This window comes from Amblyomma americanum, chromosome 7 (assembly GCF_052857255.1).
Source record: "Amblyomma americanum isolate KBUSLIRL-KWMA chromosome 7, ASM5285725v1, whole genome shotgun sequence".
In the NCBI taxonomy this organism is placed as follows: domain Eukaryota; kingdom Metazoa; phylum Arthropoda; class Arachnida; order Ixodida; family Ixodidae; genus Amblyomma; species Amblyomma americanum.
The window spans coordinates 56725870-56753363 of record NC_135503.1 but is presented as its reverse complement, the minus strand read 5'-3'; the positions used below and the strand labels follow the sequence as shown (position 1 = coordinate 56753363).

At 47.8% G+C, this 27494-nt stretch overlaps 1 protein-coding gene across 1 annotated transcript in view; it reads left to right on the top strand.

Moving 5' to 3' along the window:
• Positions 1 to 27494, top strand: part of Tusp (WD40 superfamily protein Tusp) — a 222136-nt gene that overhangs the window by 175419 nt on the left and 19223 nt on the right. Inside the window, exons 4-11 of the mRNA XM_077632302.1 lie at positions 1119 to 1229; positions 3693 to 3841; positions 5275 to 5499; positions 11661 to 12003; positions 14182 to 14291; positions 16664 to 17057; positions 21973 to 22372; positions 26970 to 27450. Of these exons, the coding sequence (XP_077488428.1) occupies positions 1119 to 1229; positions 3693 to 3841; positions 5275 to 5499; positions 11661 to 12003; positions 14182 to 14291; positions 16664 to 17057; positions 21973 to 22372; positions 26970 to 27045 (1808 nt within the window). The 3' untranslated portion in view covers positions 27046 to 27450. The remainder of the gene's footprint in view (positions 1 to 1118; positions 1230 to 3692; positions 3842 to 5274; positions 5500 to 11660; positions 12004 to 14181; positions 14292 to 16663; positions 17058 to 21972; positions 22373 to 26969; positions 27451 to 27494) is intronic.

The window sequence follows — 27494 nt, the reverse complement described above, 5'->3', positions numbered from 1 at the left end:
CTTTTTGTACTATGGCGTGCAGTGCTCAATATGTTCCGACGAAAGCAGGAACAGTACAAAAACTGCATCAACGTGTCTTTAGTCTAAAACTTCATATAACAAAGCGCACAGCCAAATTTTATTTATAAAACAGCCTACCGCCTTCGAAAGATGAATACAGTGTTTGCTTTATGGACTACGATACTTTCTGAATGCGTTTATTCTTCTTTCTGAATGCGTTTATTCTTCTTTCTTTTTGAAGTTTCGTTGCATAATTGTGATTGATTCTTCGCATACCCAGAAATTCTGGACAAGCACATTTTTCAACGGGAAGTTGTTTATGAGCGCAATTTTTCGGATATCGTGAGAATACAGCGTAACAATCAATTTATCTATAGTTCCCCAATCGGGAAGCTCGTAGTTTTCTGCTTTTTTTAATTGTCAAAACCGGACCTCATTCGTAAATACTCTGTGCGAAAGCAGAACAAACTTTAGAGGCGAGATTTAGGTACGCATAAGAAGATTAGACCATTCCCATTCATATGTTCATAACAGTATTTTGCAATATTCCACAGTTGCCTTACAATGAAAAATGATGTCCAAGAAATCTGGACTTGATTGTTCAGTGTTGAAAATAGGCTATGCCTTCTCTTCTTTTATGAGATACACTGTTGCCGTTACTGGCGCATTGTGTCGTGAATTTCTGTCAGTGTCGCGTTGTGCATTCTGCTTTCAGTTCTTGCACAACTCTTGTCCTTTCTACGAAAGGAAGCGGTTGGGGCCACTATCGGCCATTAACCTCTCGTTTTCAAGTTTATCTCGTTAAAAATAATAAATACAAGTATGCGAGGGATGCAAACACTGCCAGACGTATTGTTCCATATTTCTCAGTAAATATATTTATGTGTGGATTGACAGATACGCACTGGAAACGTTCCAACGATTAGGCGTAAATTTAAGCGCTTTCATAGCCTGAATTTCTTCGTAGGTTTTAGTCCTATGCTAGCTGCTTAGAAGGGCATTCTTTTGCTTCGCTGTGACGTTCAATGGGAGCAATGTTTCTATATATAGCACCTGCTACGTAGGAAGAGTCGTTACCGAGCCAAATTGCCCCTGCCTCTCTATCCCACAACGCACAGCTCCCGAATCCAAGCTATCCGTCCTGGCCGTTTGCTTCAGCAATGGAGCCATTCATGTCATGAAGAATTACGACGACATTTCGCCAACCATCATCAACACCGGTCTCAAAGGTACGCCCTCTCATTACTTTCACTTGTTACCGTTTTTGATGGCCGGAGTTAAACTATCGTTTCCGATAGCAATAAGCCGAAGCGAGCTGCAATGAAATGGGAGTAGCGATAGATGGTGATTAAAAGCTCAGTTTTACCGCTTACGCTTTTAATCTGAGGGCACGTAACTTAAGGAGCCGTCACTTTTTGTGTATGAGAAAGTTCTTTCTTTTTTCAGGATGTGGAGAGCGAGAAAGAGAGAGAGACATACAGCCCTTAGTGTTGCTGAAGGCATTTGGTTGGCGCGTACCCGACATGCCGCTCCGTATAACAATGGTGAAAAACGACAAAACACGCGCACAGTGTGTGGCGTTGTTAGGTGTATTGAGGTACGTTACTGTAATGTGCAATTTATTAAGATGTTATTAAGGTGTATATTAGTTCGGTAACCTTGAAAAACGCCACCTGTAACTTGCCACTCTTAGTGCCAAGTTCCTGCTTCCCATTGTACAAAAGCATGCTGCACATTGAAGCACGAATCTGCTCAATTTACGAGAGCAGTCTTGAAAACCCCCAATCTGGAGGTGCAAACGACTGCATGTGCAAACTGCGTGCTCGAAGTTCTCTCTTACATTCCATGTTGGGTGCATCGTCGATTTTCAATTGTCAAAGAAGGTAGTCAATGTAAGCTACGTTCAGTGGAATTCAAGATATATACTCGCCATCCGTCCTGGCCGTCCTGGCGGCGGCGCTGATGCTGCTGATCAAGAGACACAACTATCGTATTGGGAAATTGCTGCCGAAATGACCATTTCGAAGGTTAATTAGTTAATATTTGCTAATCACCCACCTTGAGGCTTCGCAAGATATATCGTGAACTGCTTCACACTACTGCGCTAATCCGAGGCGCAGAGCACGTGTGATGCTGCTTTTTTAAGTCTTGGCACAAGCTAGCTGAAACACCCTGCATCAAATCTGCAATAAATACTATCATTCCGTTAAAGTAGCAGTCCTTTAGTGGGTGGGCTTTAAGCCCGTGTGATTAAGCACACGTCTGTTCATGTCTGTTTTGTTACGTCTTTTCTTGCTTGAAAATCAGGTCTTCTAGCTGATATTTTTTGAAAGAAGCTTTAAAATACAATGAAACATCATAGTTCACGGCACTGAGCTAAACAGTTTTGTGTTTCTAACTGCGAAAAAATAGAGAAAACAGAGGCTCGACAATTCGGGTGTTTCTTTTTCATGGTTCTCGTGGTGGAATCCTTCGCAGTGTCATAAAGAAAAAAGCGCTTCAGGCCCGAGCCCACACTGTGCGATTTCCACGGATTATCGTGTTCTTAAAATCACCTAGACGCTAAAGTAACAGCTATACGTAAGACAGGATTATGCTTTAATGGCTAATAGAGGTGCGAATTTTGTCTTGTGCATTTTGTCATTTTTATTTTCCTCTTGCCATTTAGGTTGCATTTCAGTTTTATCATATTAGTTTTTTTGGTTTCCACTGACCATGATACTTACCCTGAAGATTTATACAGGAGCATAGCCAGCTAAAACAGAACAGGCATTGTCGATAATAGAGCAGAAAACCGCCGTCTTGGTAGCTGCTGCCAGGGGCTTTACCTTCCAATTAGGTCAGCGTCCGCAAAGCAAAAACAAATAGAAACAAGTAACTACACTGCATGTACTCAGTGTCCATGCTATTTTTAGGAGGCGTGCTCAGAGAGTGAGGCGTCTTAACCTGAGCTCAAACGAACATTTTGTGCATTCGTCTAGCGAAGAAGCCGCTTTATTTATTTTGGGTCGCTGAGCCTTGCTTTGTACCTCGTGTTTATCTTCTACCTGTAGCACCTAACGATGCGCTATTAGACAGCAGTGCCCTCTAATTGACGCGACAACATGCCGTGGTCACTCCGGGCAACACATGCAGCCAAACCCTAGCTTTACGTCAGTGACTACGACAGTGACGAAGGACCACGCTTCGTTTTTTTTTTTTTTTGAGGTATGCCTGTAAAGCGTACTTTTCTGCACATGCACTATTATTGCGAAGAAGCCACACTGAGCAGCTGGATGGTGGTCACTTCGAGTTCCATGTAATGTGAACACAGATCAGTGCACCTTGAAGATACCCGAACGTCGTACAGCATTGTGCCATATTCCTTAAATAAGGCACTTCCATTAGTGTTAGCGCTATCGCTCTCCCAAGAAGGGCGAAGGGCACAAGTGGTGCTAATTCTTCACCCCGTTGGATGGCGTAAAGTCGACTTTTTTCCTAACATGCTGTCTCTATGCAGACGCTCATAAAAGCCAACGTCATGGGGAGTATGCTGTACTTAAATTACACTCATTGCTTTTCAACGCTTCTCTGATATTCAGGTAGCTTTAAAAAAACTCTGTGCTAGAATTGCGTCGGGATGCTAGCGCACTCTTCAGATAGCCGGAGACAACAAGGAATGTGCACTTTTTCTTTTTCATGCTGTTCGACAGACATCAAAGTGGAATGGTCCAACAGCGGCGAGGTGCTCGCTGTGGCTGGAGTCGCATCGGAATCAACCGACGGAGACTGCCGCAATCGCATCCACTTCTACACGGACGCGGGTCTGCTTCGCTTCGTAGCCTCCATACCATACACGCAGGTAACGGCTGAGCGAGCCCGGCGTCACCGGAAACCAGTCACTTGTGGTTTAGTTCTGTGCAAGGTGCCTCGTCTCGCAGAATCAATACACCTTTATTTTGTGCGTTTGTTTTTATTGTTTTATTGACGGTACAGTGCTGTCTGAATTACTCTTACTACAATCACGTGTGCTAAAGTACGATAGGATACATGGCCCCGCATTGACTGTACTACCGCGAGGATCTCTCATGCACGCACGCACGCTTCCTTTAATCTTATTTTTTTCTTTTATTGCCATATGTGCACGCGGCTATCGTTTCCAGTTTCGCCTCATTGTGAGGATTAACTAGCCCTAGGCTCCCGCGACGCCAATGGTTTGTTCGTGAGCAGATGCAGCCGCCCAAATCTTATTTAACAATGCTCATGGCTGTTCTTGACGGTACAAATTTGTTAACTACAAATTTCAGCGCTATATTCAAATGAAGAGAGGCCGAGAGCTGGGGTAATTCTGATTCCTACGACTCCGTAGTACCGCTATCACCGCCTCCGAGTTTCTTCGTTTCGACTGCGCATGACCACAAAATTATTAATTTTAGTACGTCGGCGCGCCTGCCTGCCCCACGGTCGTTTTTATCTGCAACAGTATTAACTTAGAAGGCAGAGTATGCGAAAGAAATGTTAACGCTGGGTGCGCGATTCCCGCAGTTCATCTGCCCAGTGGTGGTTGTTGTTGTCTCAAATACGATGGCCCAGTGGTCATTCGGCAGTTGAGAGCATCGCATTTTTCTTTTCCTCAGACCTGCTGAAGCCTACAAACTAAGCAATAAGGCTGCGTGCTCAAAACAAATCTGATGGTAATTAATTTTTGCTTGAAACTGCTTGTGTTTCCTAAATCAAGCTGATCCTAACAGTGCTGGCATCCACTGACCGAAAACTTTAAAATTATTCTCGCCGAATTTCGTGTGTTTATTGTAGCGATAGCTACATTACGGCAGCATTTCGAGCCTTCAGCGAGACGGCGCGCCACCCTGTGGCTGCGCCGCCATGCTGTCACGTGGTTGGTCACGTGGAGCGGAGCAGCTGCCGGTGGCGTGGCGCCGTGGCTGATCACGTGGGTCGTCGCGTGGTTGGTCACGGTACCAAGTTCCACTCGCCCAGCTGTAGCTATCGCGTCACTCCAGGTATAACCAGAGCTAAACCACCGCCAATTTTTTCATAATTAGTGAAAGATGAGAACTAACATTTGTCTGCGTGGCGACATTGTCACTCGAGCAAAGTAGAGAAGCGCTTTGAAAATCACTCCGCTATTAGCCACAATGGAAGCTCCGTGAAAGTGAAAGGTCACGTGCAAAGCTGCGGGGGAATATTTCTTATCCTTTTCGGCGCGTGGAAGGTGGACACCTCGCTTTTCACGAGGACGCACGATGAGATCTCGCTGTTGTCCGGCGTGCGCAGAGCCCCGTGACGGCGCTCACGTGGGGCCACAACGACAAGCGCCTGTTCGTGGCCACGGGCAGCGTGATCCACATCGGCTGGGTGACGCGGCGCATGGCCTCGCTGCAGCTCCTCTCGCGCCTCACCCTGCACCGGGCGCTGAGGGACGAGGCCGCCGTGCACACGCTTCCCCTGCCGCGCAGGCTGCGCGCCCTGGTGGCCAACCTCTTCGGACAGACGGTCAAGGTGAGGCTCGTCACTCCGCCAATCAAGGCTTGGCTGTGCGCATATTCACCCGGCATGATTAACGCGAGAGTTTGATCACCTTTCGCAGTGCGTTGGATTCTACTCTATGTACCCGCTTCCTTCCTTCAACATTAGAGAGTTCTAGTTTGACGTACGTAGAGGGTTCACGTACGCAAACGTGAGAAGTCTACGTAGCCTGCACGCAAGTCGTTTGAAACCCTTGTAGTTACACGTACGCGACGCACGTCGCGCGTTACTCCTAGCGCCATTTACTAAGAAACACAGACACTGGTTGTAGCCTAAAGCATCCAAGACAAGTCTTTAAGCCAAGCCATTCGGTCTGTCCTCGTGTTTGGCGGTTTGGATATGTTTGGCTGGTTTGGGGCTCTCTCAGTTCTAGATCTCGCGAGACCGTTGTTATGACGACGAGCAACACTACTTCGTCAGGCTTAACAGCTGAAAAATCTCCCTTCTGTCTGGAAAACAAAAGCTATTTGTCGCTTGAAACCTTATGCTAGGGAAACAATGGGCAAATCGAAGGCGAATACAACAGTTTAGAACACGATATCGCGTCGAGGGATTAGCGACGAAACTGTTATCGCTGTGAAGCGGCGAGCAGGGCGCCCCCATGTTTGACAACGCTACGTACGCAAGCAACGCAAAGACCGCAACGTAAAAATCCGAATCTCACGTACTGTACGTGAGACTCGCGCATACCCTTTGCGTTCTGCGCATGCGCACTGGTCACCCGTAAGAGCTCTACGTGCGTGAAACTAATACTCTCTACTAACGCGATTGCGTTGAAGGCCCCGTTACGCAGAAAATCCGGCGTCGGCGTTGTGAGCGATAAATAGGGTGGCGTAAGGTGGCCCAGGCAGCCACACCCGGAGAAGTAACCTAAGTTCGCAACCTAGGACTCACGTGACTATGGGGGGGGGGGGGGGGGGTCATCAAAACCTACCCACTGGATTGTAAAGAAGCTAACTACACTAGCAGGGGGCAGTTGGTGGTTGATTGTGAGAGGTTGCTCTGGAAGAGCAACTTGGGTCGCACGAGACCCACCGGTTGCAGCACCTGCCATCGCAGGGCAGTGGCGCATCTCTTAACCGCTGCAGCATTGCGCCAGGATTGATACGAGGTCTCCCAGGGACATATAAACTTGAGACTTACCAATTCCACATACAATGGGCATTAACTCATTAACTCTATCGCGCAATATCCTTAATTCGAAGCTTAAGTCTCCCGTCCATTTTTTTTCGTTCCAATTACAACTGAATAGTTAATGTTGCTTACTTTCCAAGACAGCTGGTTTAGCCCAGAATCTAGGAAGCTAGTCGACGCTGCTGTAATTTTCTAGCAGAAGCCGCGTTAAGAAACATGCTTGCGTAGGGATTGGTAAAAGCGAATTTCTCCTACTGAGAGGTGCCCGCGATACGGCAGTATGCGGTGTAATGTAAACCACTACACTCATTCGGAGAGGGGAAGATTAGCAGCTTCATTCATTGTGAATATTATTCAGCTGATTAATTGAAGGTACCATATTTTTGTTTTTGCATACACAGTCCTCCGCTTCTTTTTTTGTCGGTTTACATATATCAGTTGTTGGAATAATTCTAAAAATATCACGGGCCGAAATGCACAGCTCAAATGAAATTTCTGTTTTTCGCTATAAGATAAGATACATCGGAGCAGGCGCACTTTAATTATTAATGGAGATGTTTGTCTGGAAGTCTTTGTGGCAATATTCTCCGGATGATGGTGAAGAAAGATAAAACGAAACGCACGCACACACAATACTCGAGCACTCACAAACGCAGACGGGATTTATAGAGAATTCGTTTCTGGCCCGCGTCCACGAAATGGACAAGGCTTTTGTTCCACGTGACACTGAAGCTGCGCGTCATGCCAGAGACCAAGTACATGCTCCAGGCACCAGGTACAGTCTTGTAGGAAACCTAAAGCAGTTTCCCCTGATCTGTAGGGTGATGAAAAATTACCAAATCTACAGAGAGAATGTTCAAGGTTCTGGCGCACGGCACATGTAGGGCGAGCAAGGGATGGGAAGGCACAACCAATTTAATGGCCGCCATCTTGGATTCGATAAGCCGAAACTGTGCCGCCATTTCGTCCCTTGACGTTATACTCATAGTTCCACCTCTATCCACAATATTGGACCGTGACGTCATCATTGGCACGTGGCAGGTGGTTGTTGTTTCTTGAATGCTATTGTAGATGGCGCTACAAGTCTCAATGCGAGATGTGCTCTTTTTTAGTTGCTGTCATAGATGGCGCTATGATCTCAGGGCGGTAGCAGACCCCACGAAATCTCGAAACGTGATGGGTAAGAGCTAACGCTCTTCAAAATGAATGATATATGCAATTTCATGATCCAATGCTGGGAGTGGGCTACGGGAGACGCCGCCGTGGAGAGTCCGGGTTAAGTCAGACCACATGTAGTTTTTTTTTTTTTTAACGTCAATTGGCATTACACTGCTCACGGGTGCCCTTGCATAACCCTCGCCATACACACGCGCACACATACACGCGCACACACACGCGCGCACACACACACACACAAACACACATTGCGACCGCAGCTGCCGGGATTTCATTCCGCTTCTTTGGACTCGGCATGTTAACGCCAATATCAATGTATCAGTTTTGTTGATTTTGTGTAAAAAGAGAAACAACTTGGCTTATTTTGTCCATATTAAAAAGTAATGTGAAAAAATATTTATATTGCTGTGAGACTGACTTGATAGAAATCAACCAACTAGCCCGCAAAAACGTTCTACTTGATGTCTAACCACAATTTCATTATGTTTCTAAAGGGGAATGACAAGAGAGTTAAGGTGAAGCGCTCTTCCTTCCGTTCGTATTGTGTACTTGATCTTGCTCTCTAAAGCGAACAAGACAAGGTGTATGTCCTGTTGATCTAGTTTCTTAATGAAGCATTGAAGCAGTGCTGGTGCTGGTACGATCAATTTTTTCAGTACTTGCGGATCTACGAATAAATTATTCGCTGCAGTACGCATTCGCAGTTGGTTCTTTCTGACTGAGCATACCGCGTCCCATCTGCGGTGGCACCCAGAACCGTTGGACCGCCATCACCACCACGCAGCGAACACCCCCCCCCCCCCCCCTCCCCTCGTCGTTAACCAGCGCACGACAAACGATGTCAGAGACAGAGAAAAAAACGAACAAACATGCACGGCAAAGGAGGCTCTCGCGCTTCTCTTAAGAGTTACGACCTCGGATGTACGGGTCGGCAAAGACCGGTGCAGATGCGCGTCGTCGTAAAAGGGAGAGAACCATTCGTCCAATCCCTGCGCCAGCAGAGACTGACAGCACGCGCGCTCTCCCTAGCGTCGACTGCGTGCGTGCGTGTGCGGGTCCGAGGCCATCAAACAGTCCGGCCTTACGAGGTTCATGCAAGGCATATACGTTAACGATCCATAAAGGGCATCTCCGTTCACTCGCTTCTGTGTGCGGGCAGGAATGAGTCGGGGCAAGCGCAGGGGAAACACACATCTCTGTCGTCTCCGTCTCCATTACCAAATGTGTACTCACAACGGATACGGACAAACCGTTCTGTTGACAGTGACGCATGCGTTATGCTTTGTCAGCATGTGTGCTTTTTTCCATTTTTTTTTGTATCCGGTGCTAGGCGTAATAAGCTGTTGAGATGGGATAGTTGTAACAAAGGAGTCAAAACGAAGCTTTCGCATGTAACAGGTCATGTGAAAATCTAAGGAAGAGGACACGCGAAGCAGTGAAGCGTTTTATTTCCTTTGTCCGTCGCGACAAATCAAGTAACAGAGAGAGTTATAGGGATCATATTTACGGCTCATGGGCACGGCACTGTGTTGGTGCTTGACAGTACGTCAGATCACACGTCATATCCGAAACATTCGCTGCTTTGTCAACGGGCATTTATCGCTGTTTTTGCGAATTGCCTGCACACCCTTTACGACCGGTTACCGACAGAAGGGGTAGTAAATTTGCCCTGGCTGGTACGCACCAAGAAGACGGCTGCAATTCGCTGATTATTGCCGTAGCAGCAGTCCTGGATGGGGCAAGAAAGCTGGAGCCACATTCGTCCAGAAATCGTCATTGATATCCAGACAATAAAAGAAAAAAATTGAGTGGCAACATATCCAGCATGAAGCATATATGAGAGAAGTGAGCGCCTAGCTCTACCATAATTTGAAAGTCGCATCAAAAGGGCTGTGCATAAGACGTATGTCGTCTTTGACTGAGAACAGCCATTTAAAGCTACTTTTGAGAAGATTTGTGCGTAGCGCGTTACAGGTAATCATTACTTTTAATAAATTACATATCCGTCGAGTTTTGTAACGCATTGATTACTTTTTGTAAGGGAGAAAGTTCTTGGTAACGCAACTAATATTTTTTTTGCAACCAATGTTTAGAACTTACAGAATCTTAACTCTATAGTAAACACCGGCGCTGCACGGAATTACATCGCGTCAGAGGGAAAGCAGTAGGGCTGCGGAACAGGCACATGCAAGCCCGACCGACCTACATTTGATGAGCCCGTTTTCTGTACTTCGCATTTCGCGATGACGGCGCAACGGAATGTCACATTTAATGAGCTTGCGTTTTGTCCCCTCAGAGGACAAAGAGCAGCGAAGCGCGGCGATTAGCGTAACTTACTTCGAGGCGGCGCGCAAGGTCATTTTATGCTAAAGCAATGCACTTCCCTCCAGTGCGTACATTGAGATACTCTTCGGAGTCGTTACTCATGTGTCACAAGGACACGGGGAAAGAATGCCAGATGAAACTTTGAAAACCAATTTCAGGTGAAGTTAGCAATGTGATATTAATAGATTATTTCTTTGCAATTGTTCAGTTACATTTCAGAAGAAGTAATTGTAATGTTACTTGTTTTCTGTAAGGTGTACAAGATTGCGTTGAGTATACGATCGATTGAATCAATTAGTCAGTTGTTGGGTGTAAATATCGAGACAAATATGTTTTCCGTGCTTAATCGCGGTTGACGGTTGAAACCGCCGACTCCCCCCCCCCCCCCCTCCCCCCCGTTTTCACGCTCGCTACGGAGCGCAGGAGGCCGGCCACGGCTGGCCGAGCTCTTTGGGAGCAAAAGGACAACGACTGTGGCTCACTGACACAAATGGCAATTACCGCTGAAACTAAAATAACGCCCGCAAGCAACAAAATTCTCTAAGGAATCGAGCGCGTCCGATTTACTAGCAAGGTTACGAGCGAATGTTCGCCCGCTCTAAGCCAGGGGAAATACTCTGAGGCCGACAGGGATGAGCTCGCGAGGCATCGCGACTCCGGCGGAGAGCGGAACACAGAGCCCGAAACGTCTGCGCGCGACGAGTTCCCGAAGCCTAAGAGGAAGAGGGCCGTCCCCACCGTGCCCACAACAATCACGCCATCTGTTGGTGCTAGTGTCGCTGCGACGTTGGCGACCTCCCTTGTTAGCTATGGCAACTAAGGAGGACGACATAGAGAGAAAGAGGGTTTATTAATAGGAAAGGCAGAGAGGTTGGCCTGAAAAATAAATATCTGGCCTGCTACTCTGCTCTGGGGGACGGGGAGAGGAGATAAAAGAAGGTCACGATGGGGGACGATGATGATGGGAGGAGGCAGATGAAAAACTACTTTAAAAAAAAAACAAGGCACACTTTCTGACATCACAAACGCGAGGCAAGGTCCGTGTCGCTCAAAAAGCGCGAGAGCGCTCGCGTTGCCTTTACAGTTCTAAAACTATCTGGCCAAGCGCCGAGGATCAAATCCTCAGAGAGGAGCGATGTGTCCATAGGCTTCAGAGCAGATGCGAGTATGAGTCTTTCACGTGCATACGCTGGACACGCCTAAAACATGTTCTATAGTCTCTAGCACGCCACATGTGGTACATTCCGGGGAGGACGCCATAGCGGAGAAGCAAACTTAAGAGGACGGAGTGGGCCCAGTCTCCGCACAATCAAATAAATAACAGCTTAACCATTCATATATTGCATTTCTAACAACGAATCCTCACATAATTATTGTCTAGGTTTACGCAGGAAAAATCATCAACTGTAGATTCCTTCAGCGCAGTGCCGCTGCCTTTCGCCTTTTCCAATATCGCTGCTTTTCGTTTGGCGTTAACGCTTCCTGCCCCTCGTACGCAGTGCTACCTTCCGGAGGCGCACCAGCTGCGCGAGTTCGTTTCCCGTCCGCACAACGTGCGCCTGCACTGCACCATGGTGCGCCACGACACCGAGGACCTGGTGTCGGGCAGCGCCACCTACACGCTCTTTCTCGAGTACCTGGGTGGCCTGGTGCCACTGCTGAAGGGCAAGCGCGCCTCCAAGCTGCGGCCCGAGTTTGTCATCTACGACCCCCAGCAGCCGGCCGACCAGAGGGATGCGCCCGGAGGGAGACAGGCCTCCTCTTCCTCCGCATACGGCCGGAACTCACCCGGAGCCGAATCGGGCGCAGCCGCCTCTTCCATGACGACGATTAGGGACGCCAGTAAGTGGGCCACAAGGGCTGGGGACAAACAAGACTGTAGTCGGATACGACTCAAGAACGAAGCGGTTTTTCCCCGTCGAAGAACCCCCTTTCCAGCCAGTGGCGTCGGTCGATTCTCATGACCATGCTAGCGTGAGAATGCAGGGAGTGGCAGATGAAAGGGGATAGTCCCCTTCCTCTTTAGTCGGGGATAGTCTGAACTCTACATTGTCGCGGCGCTCTCTGCATTGTCATGCTAGCAGGGTCATGAGAATCGTCCGACGCCATTGGCTGGAAAGGGGGTTCTTCGACGGGGAAAAGCCGCTTCGTTCTTGAGTTGTATCCGACTATAGGAGCTTGTTCATACTTGGACAATACCTCGTAAGGTTTACTTTTCAAGGAGTGCTGTTTGCTTACTGACGCCAGCACAAGGCCTTATAGTTTTCTGTACACCACGCGGGGAGAGTTAACAGCCACCTCTGATAACAGCCACGTCTGTATTGTTGGGCAAAAAAAAATGGGATCATGCGCGGCAAATTGTTAAATCCCACAGAGGCACATGCTTGCTATCTACAATGCTCTCTGTCATGTTTCAGTATTGTAAATTTTCGATAGAGACCTCCGTGCACATCAAAGCCGGCTAGGCTTGTTGCTGAGAAGCTGGTTTCCTGAGCGGCAACGAGAGAGCGGCTCTGGTATGCGCCTGCAGCTGCCCCGTCAGTGCTAACTCGATAATTGATTACGAAGTTGAGCATGTGCTAACTCACGTAAATGGTTTCGTTTCGCATGGTTTACAGCGGCTAACGTCCCAAAACGACTCGGGCTATGAGGGACGTCCTAGTGGAGGGCTGCGGGTAATTCGACCATTTAGGGTTCATTAACGTGCACTGACATCGCACAGTACACGAGTATCAAGCATATCGCCTCCATCGAAATGCGGCCGCCGCGGACGGGATCGAACCCGCGTCTTTCGGGCCAGTGTCCGAGCACGATAGCCACTGAGCCACCACGGCGGCATACGTAACTGTCCATTGAACCTACTTGTGATTTATACGCTACATAAAAAGAAAGAAATGTTATATCAAATGAGACTGCAGGGGAACATGTTTAAGGGTTAGTGCTACGCGTGCAGGGAGCACAGCAAATAATGAATTGAATTGGTTTGTGTTTCAATATGTTGCCTTTAACAATTTTACGCAATGGATCGATGTCATCACGCATATGCCTTTCAAGGGAGCGGTACGATGGTGGCGTGAGAGGCGAGACATTGTAGTCATAATAGTCATAACACTGACAAACTGATCTCATCACTTTTGAGCGGATCCAAGATTGACCACCAAGTGCATGTTCTGCCATTAGTTTCAGTGCCAGGGAACAGCACCGCAGTTAACGATGCCCAATAGTCAAGGAGTGTGCAATGTTTTACTCCCATTAGGGATGAATCAGGGAAGTGAGGATGGTACCAAAGAGGAGACAGTTCCAGACTTCCTTCTACTCAGGCCTAGCGAGTATCAATGCTACATCTGTCTCCGGATACTCCGAAGGAGTTTCTGCTTCAGCCATTTATAATGTTCTGATATGTCGGTTTAAAATCTGCTCTAGCTCGTTTGAATCAGGCAGGCGAAGTCTACGGTCGCTACTACGGTTGGATACTTTCTAGAATGGCATCGTGTATACCGAGAGTCGAGAATGCGGGCAATAGCAAAATGCTATGACAAGACATGCGTAAAGCTGAAAACAAGCGCGATAACGTGAGTTTCTCGTTTACCTGTCTTTATAACCTCTCTGAAAGCACACTGTTAGAATTTCTGGCACGCGACAACACCGACACGTAACGCACGCAGGGGTGGCCTTTGTTTTGAGTATTGTTTTATTTCTGGAACCGTTCTGGCAACATATGCCTAGGTTTCCTTGCATTTGGGTGAGTGTGTGACACTTTGGCGTGTCCTATCATGACATGACTCGTGAGTAAGCAACGATGTGATAGCAACCCTATGTGTTTGCTTTTATATTTTCGTCTGCAGTGGTCTCCTCGCTCTGCACCGTACACACTCCCACGGTGCCAACTAGGTTACAGTCAGCACTGCGGTGTTGCACTTACGCTTAGCAAAGCTTCTCGGAGTTTCTTTTGGGGTCAATAACCTGTGTTGGTTCCTTGGTGACATTATGACTACAGCGGTGACATTTCCCTTTCCGCAGCGGCCTTGGCGTCGGACAGCGAGGCAGACGAGGGCTGCGCCTCGTCTCCGGGACGCCGCAGGAGAGCGGCGCGCAACGCAGCTGCAACGGACGCAGCACTGGCGACGGACGTACGCTTGTCCCTTTGTTTATTTTTAGTTTTGTGCATAATAATGCGAAAGCATTATTAGGCTATGTCGGCACTGGCAGTGTCCGCAGTCCGCAAAACGTGGACGCAAGAGTGGTGTTGTGAAGTACATAAAGGCAGTGATTAAACAATACCGAATCAGAGTCGTTAATCACCGATCATTAATATTAGTTATTAATTAGTTACCCTAATTAGCAATTATGAATAATAACGCCGAGAGCACAAATTAGTCTTGGCGCTAATTACTGGTCCTAATCAATGAAGGCATTACCGAACCCATTTATTTATACCAATTAATAAGGGCAATTAGTGAGACCACGTGACGTCATAAGGTGTGGTGTCATCTCATACGTCTCATGACGACCCGCCTATAAACAATTAGGGTAAAGCAAGAAGTCAATAATTATTGGTCATTATTAATAGTTATCAATTAGTCATCAAAATTAGCAATCTTGAATAATATCACCGAGATCACTAATTAGTATATGCATTTATTAATTATCCTAATCTATCATGGCAATTACCGAACCCATTTATCGGTGCCAATTAATTGGGTAAATAATGAGAACGCGGGACGTCATAGGGTGCGGTGTCATCTCATACGTCTCATGACGACACGCCTATAAACAGTTAGGGTAAAGCAAAAAACGGAGCCCTGAATGCCGGGTGTCTGAGAAGTAGGATGATATGCAGGTTTTCAAATAGTTCTAGAACACTCCATAAGACGTCATTTGGACAAGAGCTACCGAAGTCGACTAGGAGCAACAAACGTCGCGACAAACACTAATGCTTTCGCATTTCTCCAATGCACTCTCTGCACTGCTGTGTAAGTTTTTATTGCCTATTTACTTTGTTATTCCTAGCGCGCGGAAATGAAACAGTCCATGTCGATAACGCCAAGCCCTGAAGCGCATGCTACATTAAAATTGACTGAAAAAAAAAAAGCTTCGTTAGTTTGTTTTTTTTTTTCATTTAATACGGCAAGTGAAAACTCCGAAGAACCGTGCTGGCCTGAGCAAAATTATGCTGACCACGAATGGTACGGAAACTGAAATTATCAAGAAATGGTTCACATGAAACAAATTTTGTAAACCATAGTCGAATTTTTTATTATTATTAATAGGTATCGGCAAAGAAATTAAGCAGGCTTATTTAGTACCGTCCCGGTATCTCGCTCAGTAGATATGAAGCATCTAGTTGAATCGAAGCACATTAAATTGTTGTGATATTAAAATCGCACGTTCTGCCTCAACCCCTGAAGTGAAATGCGACAGTGTGGCGGACAAAATGAGGCGGCCTTCTTAATGCAGTGAATGCCATGAATGCACACAAAGTTGGCTTCAATGGCACCAGCGCAATCTTTCTCAGCCTGTTGGCACGACAAACGCCGCATTTAGACAAAACCCGGCACGTTTTTCTTCAATGACGCGCTGCAGACTACAGCTATGCTTTGCGTATGACCTAGCTACATGATTCAATTTGACGCCTTCTTCAAATTTTTCACTTTTAGTTACACTGTTGCTGCTTTTTTTCCTTCATCCCTATGGAATGGACATGCGATTTGGATTGATTCATAGTACGTGAACACGAAATTCTGGACGCGATTGTAGGCCAGACCAAACACAACTTATTACATTGTGAAAATGTTTTGGACAAGTAACCGAGCATGCACACCGGAAATAGTGCGCAGCTTTGGTTACAAAGACACTAACAGTAGTTCTTGAATTTCACATTCTCCCATTTTCTTTACTGTTCCGCGGTGATTATCAAAAACGCTTGTCGGCACCGGCTCTGCTTGACTTTCTCCTGTGACGTTTTCCAGGACGAACGCTCCTGCCATCGTCAGACACGAGTTACGAACGCCGGCTTCATAGTAGAACAACGGCTCACAAGGTGTCGTAGCGCAGATTTCAGGCAGTGCTCGCACGTCCTATAAACTTCTGTCCCCAACAAAGATTTTCTGCACCAATTAATAGGTTTACCATAAGGACTGTAAACAGTGTTTTGAACGCCAACTATACCAGTGAACTAAAATCCCGCTGGTCACCTTAACCCTAGAAGTCAAAATGAGCAGCTGTGATGTTAGTCGAGTCTTGTTCGCGACGTTTTAACAAAGGGGCATCGCTTTTCCCAGGGCACCGTTCACCAAGAGTATCGCTTCGTAGTCGCCTGCAGTTGAAGAGCGTCCCATTGATGCCAGAAGAACACAAAACGCCGTGTAAATAGTAGACAAGCATGTGGACAGTAGAGGGCGCTGTCCCGTCCATTCGCTTGCCCCGCATATTCGCGCTGCTTTGTCATCTTCGACCACCACCTTCAACCGTCGATGCTTGCCCTGTGACCTCCTCTCCGCAGGGCATCTCTCTTTCGTCGTCCCGCGGCTGCAGCAGTGGCGCTGCGCGCCGCGAGCTCCTCTACACCGACGAGCTGCCGGAGCGCGAGAAGATCGTGGCCGTGACGTCCAACCTCTGGGGCACCAAGTTCAAGGTGCTGGGCCTGGCCCGCTGGCTGCCGGCCTCGCTCGGCTCGGTCACGTACCGCACCAGCCTGCTGCACCTGCAGCCGCGCCAGATGACGCTGCTCATCAAGGAGCTGCAGGGCCCGCAGCCGCCCTCAGCCGCCGCCTCGCGCGCCTCGTCGGCCGCGCTTGTGCTGCACAATGGCACCACGGTGGCGGGCGGCTCGGCTGCGGGCTCGGCGGCCCAGTCCGCCACTGGCTTCTCGGAGGACGAAGATGACGACATGTGCGGTACGTACGCAGGGACAGGGCCATTGTTCTCTCTTCAGGAGCCGTCTGCCATGTGGCCACAGGTTACGCGAACGGAAGGCTTATCCGGAAGAACAGTTATGGAGAGCAGAAGTGACAAGGTTTTGCGTGTTCGCTATTAGAATAGCCTGCTGGATCACAAAGGCTGTCGGTATAGTTTTCAAAGAGGGTGGACATTTTCTTAGGCGTTTTCATGAAGCTGAGAGTGACTTCGAGGTGGATAGGAGGAAGGGGATATTTCACAAATACATAAAAACAGCGGTATTTTATTGTCTTAAGAGGGAGAGTATGGGATTAGGACACAAGATCTTAAAGGCAAAACGCCCAGGTGGGGAGGTGACAGAATGACAAAAATGTTTCACGCAGGAGGCAGCAGTCGCTCGGGAAGTGATATCACTCGGGGCACCATGCGGTCATGAGAGGTTGAGGCATCGCGCTGCAAAGCAGTTCTCATCAAAGTTGTCAGCTTCGGGCGCGGCGCCCTAGGATACCCTCAACCGTGGCCTGAACATACAAAGGACCACAAGCCAGCCAGCGCCAAAGTCTATTTGCTGGTTAACCGCCATAAGAGTACGGGCTTCTTACTTTTTCCTTCCAGTAACCGTACTTGTCCATATCAGGTTCCTTTTTCTAATGAGTGTGCTGCACTTCAGTCTTGAGCCGTCTCCGCAGACAGTTTCTTATCCCAATGGCTCCTCTCCCACCATTCTTGACATGTCCGCCTTTTTCGTCCCCGTACCCTTTCCTTTTTCCGTCATATTCTTAACTCTTATTCTTGATCCTTAATGACAGAACAGACGGAGTTTTGACTCTTGTAGCTTTGCTCCTATATTTGGGAGCAGAGCTATGGGTGTGGCAGGCACCTTACTGCCTCACCCGTAACTTCCTTTTCTTGCGTTTCAAGGATGTTATCCCAAAGGGTAGTCAGAACCGAAGCGAGTCTTCTAACGGAATGATAGCGGCCCGGTGAAGAGTTCTGTTTGACAACTATAGTTGTACAGAATACGTATTCTGGGTTAAAGGGGGTCGGCGTAGGTCGTAAGAGGGAAGTGTCGAATCCACCTGTTTATGATTAAGAATGTTACCTTGGACGAAAGGGGTCCCATGTGGACACAGGAGCGAGAATTCGATAAAGTGGTCACGTGTCGGGATGTGATCCAGGGAGGCTTGGTAGTTGGATCTTTTGTGTAGGCTGTGATGTAGCGACTGCTGTCATTCCTGTGCCCCGTAGACGATATGCGAAACTGCTTGGAAATCTGGCAACACCACGCCTGCAATTTTCGGTTTTCGTTTTGGCTCGGTCAAGCTGGTGCGTCATCACCTATGCATGCCTTCCGATAACATAATCTAGTGAGGAGTACTCCAAACGCTCAACCGCTGCGCCGTTGGTACTGCACGTCTGTTACCAAATGTATCTTCCTTCTAGTAATATATATTCAGTGGTAGCAGTGCTAACCATAACTCCGTATATCGCGTTTTCAGCTTTGATTTTACTTTCGCGATCATACCACTCGGCAAGAAGTGGACATTTGCATTATGACAAAACAGCAGCTAAGGAAGAAGCGAGCGAGAAAATCGTTTTAAATCGAGGAAACAGGAAGAATCTCCGGATACACATCACCAGTGGCGAAGGCAGCCACCCTCCACACAATCTAGCAAAGAATAGGAAGAACTATACCCAGCAAGTCTAGGTACCGCGTATAATTATCGTTGGTCAAATGTCTTAGGGGAATCCCCCAAGGTGGAGTAGATTTGTAATTAGGGAGCAATTGCTCATTGGCATCCGTCCAAGCGCAGCCACATGACTACAAAGGAAAGCTACACAGCTTTCTCGGAAACTTCGTAGATAAATAAATATTTGTCCTGAACCGGGGTTCGAACCCGGGACCACCGCTACATCGGAGCAGTCGCTGTAGCAACTGAGCTAACGGGGACGGCAAGCTCATGGTAGAGCGAGAGTGAATTTATCAATAACTCGAAGTGGGAACAGTGTTGATCAAATGTTTTAGGGGAATCCCCATGGCGGAGTAGATTTGTAATAAGGGAGTAATTACCCATTGGCATCCACCCAAGCGCAGCCATACGGCTACAAAGGAAAGCTATACAGTTTTACAATTATACAATTATCATTGTTGTGCTCTTTAGTTAATTGGTCTGGTCAAGGGTAGTGGGGGCTATACTTACCCACTCATTCGTTTTGCTGCTTTGATTCCTGCGGTGGTGTTTAAAGAGCTCCTCCGGAGCAGGCTAAGGCTGCATCAGTGCAAAGCTTCGTGCGAGCTGGTAATAGCAGCTGCTTGCACTGTGGTATGACAACACACTACGATGCCTGAGTCGCAGCCGGTATACGTGCTTTTCAACGCTTTTTACACAACACGGCGTAGTTCTCAGCGTCGATTCAGTCGAAGACGCTTGTGGATCAGATATTGTGTTAGGTCCTTTTGTTTAGAATATTGTGGGAAAAAGCGCCCAGAGTGTTCATACTTTGTGTCAAACGTCTTACTTGCGCAAGTTTAGGGACCTTCTCTCGTGCGAAAAAGAAAGCGCTCTTGATTTAGAGAAAAGGCCCACACCAGTTGATCTATGTGCTTGGCCCTTGTCAAGCCCTGTGCGCAGTGTGGAGTTCGCTGCTTTGGTGGTTTGGCTGGTTCCCAAATCTGGACAAAGAGAGAATGGCTTCATTGCAGAGACAGGTGCTGCTGCTTTTCACATACACAATCTTCAGGCATACGTCGTAAATGGCGAAGTCAGCCAATCTGATAATTATCCGGCGTGCAACAGGAAGAACAATCCCCAGCAGAACTAGGGCTGATAAGATCTTCAAAAACAAACAAGACCCAACCAGGCAATAACCTTCAACACTGCAGAGAAGAAAAGGAAACAACCAAGAGGAAAAGAGAATGGAAAAGGAAAAATAACTCAATAAGCGGTCCTGATTTCCAAGTCCGTTGGATGGGGCGCGCTGGTGGTGGATCCTCCATACCTACTTGTTTTTCCGTTTTCTCTCCAATGTAAGCAACCCTCTTTGCCTTTTTATTTTTTTAGTCAAAACAACTTTCACACTGACGTAATGTATGGTATAATTGGGTCCTTTCACTCAACCGGCGATACTCTAATGGTGTGGGCGGATGATCACGTCTTATAGCTTCTTGTTACTGTCTGTCTGCTGGTTTTGAGCATACCAGCTGGGATGTGCTTTGTAACTGTGCGCTCCTCTGCCGTTTCTAATCGGTTTTATCAATTTTATGAGGAAACTTGCATCCCGTGAGGATCTCCGATAGAAAACTTAAAAAAAAAATGATGGTTGATTTGCACAGTTAGGCACAATCCGAATTAAGTGCGCTAGCGCTATGCGGCCATTGTTTTGCGTTGCTTATCTTATACGTGCCACCTAGGTCACGTGGCCTTGGGACGACACCACAAACTGGCAGGTACACACACACACACCTAGGCAGGTTGCCCACAACAAAGTGGGTTTTGGGTAGCCTGCCACAAAACAGGCTTCAGACTAGCAAACACACACTGGCTAAATGGGAGGAATGGCCACTATGAGGGCTAACGCACTAAAAAGGACCTTCGTAAATCAGTTTTTATACGTTATATTACATCAGAAGACGCACCATTGCGCATGACATGCCGGCGCGATGGCAGGACATCAGTGCCGAACAGTGCGTGCGCGTCGGCTTGCGACAACCATGTGGTCGTGAGAGTCTTTGTTAGGGTCGCTGAAAATAATTAACCATAGTAAAAACTCAATAATCGGCGCAGTGTTGTCGCTGAGTGCACGTGGGCGCCACAGTTTGAGTAATCCTTGCGACTGGGCTACATGCTGGAACATCACCAGTGTATGCCAACGAAAGTAATTTGCTTCATCTATTTGGTCACTCAGCGAAGTATGAGCCGATCTAAATGTTCAGTACGACTGACTCACGCTACATGGGGGTTGGAAAATTCACAAAAATGAATTCCTCATTTTTATCACGAACAAGAAACCTGCTCCATATTGTATCTTGAAAACACCTATGCGTAAAACTTTCTGAACAATGAGGGACGAAAGGGAAACCTGTAAACGGGTCGACGCGCTTCCACAAACCTCACATTGCTGTTGGCCGCTACTCAAACATTCGTGAAGATAGAAAAAAGAACAAACGTGAGCTCAAACTTCCCACATTTCAGCGTGCATCGTAGTATCTACGCTGGAAGCGTAGCGGAACACAACAGCTCGTCCGCATTTCACCCTTCGCACGAGGAGCAGCTGGTCGTCGTTTTGTATGCATTCACGCAAAGGCGGAGAGCGATTTCTTTTTGTGGACCAAACGCAGCGTGGCGGGCATAGTTACGGCGCGCGCAAGAAAAAGTGCTGCGCATTTCGCATATCGCCTGTCGATGGAGTGGAATCCGAAAGCCTTTTTTACACTTTATGTAGCCGGTAAGGATGCCCGAGTGGCACGGGCAGGGACCCTTTCTTAAATTTCTTTTTTTTTTACTCCCAAAATAATTTTTTTTCTAAGGATGCCCGAACACAGAATTTTTAATAAAAAAAAAACAAGCGGATGGAGCGTACAATTGAGACTTGTGGCCGCTGAGGCGTGAGCCAAAGTGAGAATTTGTAACAAGAAACGATACAATGGCCACTGAAGATTGAGCCAAAGTGAGAATTTCTAGCAAGAAACGATATAATATATTTGCGCACGCTTTGTCAGCATAGCCTAAGTGTCTTTTACAAGAACCAAGTTATGTCCAGGCACATTTGTGGCTATTCAAAGGAATTGTGAGAACTTTGACGCACTCTTTAAGTAATCGCGTGGTTAGCCTCTCCATACCATCAGGATACAGATTCTTACTGCGCGTCCTTGAGGCGTCATGAGGAATGAGTGTCGATATTCTGTTGCGGCAGACCCCGTGGCGAGCGACGAGACCGCGGCGGCGCCGATTGCCCCGATGACGCCCAAGAAGCGGTGCGGTCTGGGCCGGTGCCCGGGCCTGGCGGACCCGGAGACCGGCGTGGTGGCCGCCGACGGGGACTCGGCCATGGCGGTGTGCGCCGGTGGCGGCCGCGGCGCCGACGAGGAGTACCTGACGCTCGAGACGACGGCCGAGGCCGGCGTGCAGCGGCTCACGCTGCGCCAGGCGGGCCACAGCCGGCCGCAGGGCACCACCATGTCGCTGGCCGCCGCCGACGCCGCCCTGCCGGGAACCTCCGCGTCGTCCGCCTGCTGCCAACAGCCGCGCGAGGAAGAGGCCACATCGCCGTCCAAGAGGCCACAGGCCGAACTCAGGCCGGAATCCAGGCCCGGGTGAGTGTGCTATCATCTCAAGTGTTGCCCGTAATGACCGGTTTATGTTTACGGTGGTTTAATGACCATACGCGACTGAGGCTATGAGGGACGCCGTAGTGAAGGGCTCCGGAAGTTTCGACCACCTGGTGTTCTTTAACGTGAGCTGACATCGCACAGTACACGGGCCTCTAGAATTTCGCCTCCATCGAAATGAGACCCTCATGGCCGGGATCGCACCCGCGTCTTTCGGGTCAGCAGCCGAGCGCCATAAGCACGGAGCCACAGCGGCAGCGGATCAGTTCTTGTCATAGTAGCCGTTAGTGCAAGTCTAAAGACAAAGTCACAACTTGTTAGCCGATGCAGATATATTACGGAACAAAAGTCGACAGAACGCGTGAAAAACGATACCGGCGCATAGGTACCGTTGTGGAGGGCTCCGGAATAATTTCGACCACCTGGGGGTCAGTGCACGTTAAAGATCCCCAGGTGGTCGAAATTATTCCGGAGCCCTCCACTTCGACACCTCCCTCTTTCTTTCTTCTTTCACTCCCCCCTTTATCCCTTTCCTTACGGCGCGGTTCAGGTGTCCGACGATATATGAGACAGATACTGCGCCATTTCCTTTCCCCAAAAAACCAATTATTATTATTATTATTATTATTATTATTATTATTATTATTATTATTATTATTATTATTATTATTATTATTATTATTATTATTATTATTATTATTATTATAGGTACCATGTCTTGCAATGGTCACCTCATTTGACTACCACACTTTAGGGCACGGGCGTCTGACATTCACCTCCACAAATGTGGTCTCGAGCCACCGGGCGTTAACAGAATTACCGGCTTCAGTTCCACTCGTGCGTCGTGAACACTTTTGTTCAATAATACAATCTTTTTCTCACTGGAGCGCTCTTCATCCTACTTGCAGCACTGTTCAGGTAGTTAATGATAATAATAATTGGTTGTTTGGGGAAAGGAAATGGCGCAGTATCTGTCACGTATATGGTTGGACACCTGCACCGCGCCGTAAAGGAAGGGATAAAGGAGGGAGGGAAAGAAGAAAGAGGTACCGTAGTGGAGGGCTCCGGAATAATTTCGACCACCTGGGAATCTTTAACGGGAACTGACATCGCACAGCACAGGGGCTCCTTAGCGTTTTGCCTCCATCGAAACGCAGCCGCCGCGGTCGGGTCACTGTCCAGGTAGAGAACTCTGTTTTAGACTATACTGCTCTAGTGCTTAGGTTATGGACGCCATTCCCCGTTCTGGGATGACTCGATATGGAGAGTATACGGCCACTTGGCGCGTGATAATTTAGTAAAACCAGCGGAAGGCAGGAAATGCTAGGGTAAATACGAATCCAGGCGAACGTTTTTCAACGCTACTCCTTGAATTTTTTGTGTGCTGTTTCCGCTGGTTTTGTATTAGTAGGAGGCTATTTCCAAGCTTTATGCTATCTACATTTACAGATGATGAATCACAAGATATATGGTATAGCTTGACGGAACTGTTTGGTCTCAGTGCGACACCACTGAGGCCCCTGCTAACCCATTTTGCCGAGATCCTGATGTGAAGTGTGCTTGATCTTGACAAGCGCGACTTGAAGCGAAACCGAAATCGAAAAGAAAAAAGAAGTCCTAGCCCACCCAATTCACATTTGGCCTAACCATACTAAATCGCCCGTCATGTTTATTTCATCGTTTGAAATGCTGTGAATGACGTGTTATCACGCCCAGAAAAATGTTCGTCATTTTTTGGTGCGTGTACCAGTGCAAGTGCTAAATTATGTAAAATAGAGGCAATCTCGTCGACTACTATACTAGCTGCCAACTTGTGCGAACAGCGCTTTGTTCAATAATGTCGCGGATAACGCTCTCGCGCGTCACTTGCGGGACTCGCGAGTAACCATGGCAGCTTAACAACACGGTGAACGGCGCCTTGTGCAAAGCTGGAGATTCTAAGCAAGCGCATTATAACAGACATTTCTCTCAAATCCTTCTATAAGTTTCATTGTACCGAGTTCCGTGTGCTCTTTCTAAAGCAGAAGTCAGTATTTGTTTGACATACATTATCGTGTTCAGCAGGACTATAAATTAAGTGAACTAACTTGATTTCACGTGTGTCATATCCCTTTATTTTCTGGCATATAAAATCTTACGAGCTAAGATAGATGGCGTCAGGTGCAGGAGCGTAGCCAGGGGGCTGGCTTATGGGGATTCAGCCCCCCTCGAAATTTTTTTGTACTGTTATGCACCGGCGACCAAAACGACCAGCGGCGCTGGAAATTATGCTGGATTTTGTCTACAATGTCTTTTTCATGCTCGAAAGCTCGAAAAGACATTTTGGCGCGAACATTGCGAACTCGGGCTGGATTTCGTGGCAATTAACGCCCATGCACCAGGAGTCGTATAATGCAAGGAGCCCCGCCCGAGCACACAGTTTCAGGAGAATTTCGATGACGAGCAGGCTCGTCGCGGCATCTCGCGGCAGCCGCGGAATCTAAGGAGCGCACGGATTTCAATTCCGGAGCCCTCCACTACGGCACCTCTTCTTCCTTTCGTCTTTCACTCCCTCCTTTATCCCTTCCCTTACGGCGCGGTTCGGGTGTCGAACGATATATGAGACAGATACTGCGCCATTTCCTTTCCCCCAAAACCAATTATTATCATTATAAACTTTATGGATATGAATTTCTCATAGACTTTGTCCTTTACACAGCGAAGCGGCAAAACCAATGCAAGTAAAATGCTCTTTTACTTCAGGACCATAAACGCGCAATTAGGAAAGCTTATGACTAATCATTACCCTTTAAAACCGCTGAAACATTTGCCGTTTATTGTAACAGCATCATGATCAAAATTATGAGACGAATGCGAAAGTTACGAGGACCTCAATAACCAAACTGACCGACTTTGCTCATAGAAAGCCCGGCCCACATGGCGTTTCCCAACACTCTCCTTATATTGGGTACTTCAACTTGTCGCATCACCTGTGGCTTTTGTTTGTCCTTTTATTTCCTTTTTAAGCTACCTGCTTTTACTTATTTTTTAAACCAGACCAATACCCTTCTTTAATTTTCTGTGCAGAATGATTGTTGCCACTTTGCAGGCAGCTAAAATATGCATTTTCTTATTGATTTCTGCATTCTTCCTCTGTTATTCTATCCATGCGGAGCTTTCGCGACAACAGCATGGCCCAAATACATATCACGATTTCTGCGATCATAGTTTTATTCTTGCAGGATAGTCCGTCTTTCTATGCGTAAAGGTTACTATCTGTGATTGCGCAACGTTTTTTATATGGCTTGTTTAACATATTATAAAGAACTTTAACTTAGGTATGTAGATTTACTAGATAATATACATATATTTAAATATCTTCTTGCCATGTTTTGTGTATAAATGAAGTGAACTTTGTTCCCAGCGACGCTTTTCTGTCCTTTCTCAAGCTGTATCTTCGCATTTATGATGTTCCATCGTATCTTCGCATTTCTAATGTATCTTTTGCAAACTCCTGCTTTTTATATGCACTCTCTGTTGCGACTATAATTTCGGTGCGATTTCTTACAATACTCAACCGCGGACAGCAGCTCCCGCGCATTACACTGGAACGAAGGACAGCGTCACTGAGATTTTTTCCTGGCAATCGCATATGCACCAAATTGTAAACAAGGTTCTTCCATGACAAAGATTCGTTAAATTATTGGTACTCAACTTAATTATTCTTATCAGGGACATGCACTACTTTGCCGGTTTCCAACTGATATTGTTTTAAAATTCATGAGACATTTTCTTTACGTACTAAATAGACAAAAAGATGGAAGCACTTATATCAGTTACTTCTGCCACAGTTTTGAGACATACGAATATATCCTTTTAAGAAAAATACATATTTTACGTGTCTAGACAGTGCGCAGCGTTCAAGAATTTGTTTGCAGCATCTAATACGCAATAGCATTGGCAATTGCAATGAAGTTACGATTAATGTATTTGACCTCTCTATAAATTCTATGAGGAGGAGGCCGCGCTGCAACATGAGCCACCTCGAACAAAATTTCTATCTACGCCACTGGTCAGGTGTACTGAAACAACTGGACCTACTTCCCAAGCTCCTATCACGGAGTTTGCCAAATACACCTAACACGTGCAATGCATGGAGCAACCACACCTAGCAGGCATTATACAAGAGTACTGGGTCCTACTTAAACGCATGAGTTTTTGTACAAGGTGCCTTGCTTTCTGTTTATTGACTGCGCCCCTCCAAACTTCCGCTTATTCACTAACCCAAGCCGTCATTAAGAAAGGTGTCAAATGCATGCGGGCGGTGCCAAAGCCTTGAGCACTTGAGTAAAATCCTAGTGCCACCTGCCACAGAACACACTTCAGAGCACTAAGGCTGGGGTAGTTGGTAGATATTCTTGGTACCTACATGTCCATGGTACTTTCGTCCATAATACTTATGTAAGCATGATGGTAGCTATGCTTTTAGGGTAGGTACATACGCATTCGTTGCCCGGATTTTCTCCAGTATGCCGCGTCAGCTTGAAAGAGCGTGCCACTACCCCGACGACTACGAAAGCGGTCTTCTGTGGCACGCACGCAGGTTGCGGCGCGGCGGAGTGGCGGCGCGCAGTCGGCTGTCCCCCGAGCTGTCTCCGGAGGGCGACGCGCCCCTGTAGGGGGAGGCATCCCCCCACAGGTCGGGCGCGGCCGCCGCCGGGGCAGCAGGCGTCCGGCACCTGCTGGACCCGGTGCCCCGCTGGGCGGACAAGGCCGCCGAGCTCAAGTACATCGACGACGAGCAGCCCGACGAGGGCGTCGTGGGGGACGTGGCCTCGGTGCTGCTGCTCAGCCACCACCGCAACCACCGCAGCAGCATCGGGCCGCCCAACGCCGACTTCCTGGTGGGCGACCCGAGGAGCCGCGGCTGCGACGCCCGCCGCCTCACGCTGCGCTCGGGGTCGTCCGCCGCGCAGCAGGCTACGCACGGCGTGGCGCAGACGGCCGCCGCCTCGTCTGCCGCCACTTCCCGAGCCAACGGCGAAGACGCTGCCGACGCGGCGCGCGCACTACTCGCCGACAAGGTGAGTGGAGCGTGCTGCACTGGCCAGTCACAGCTAAGCCTCAG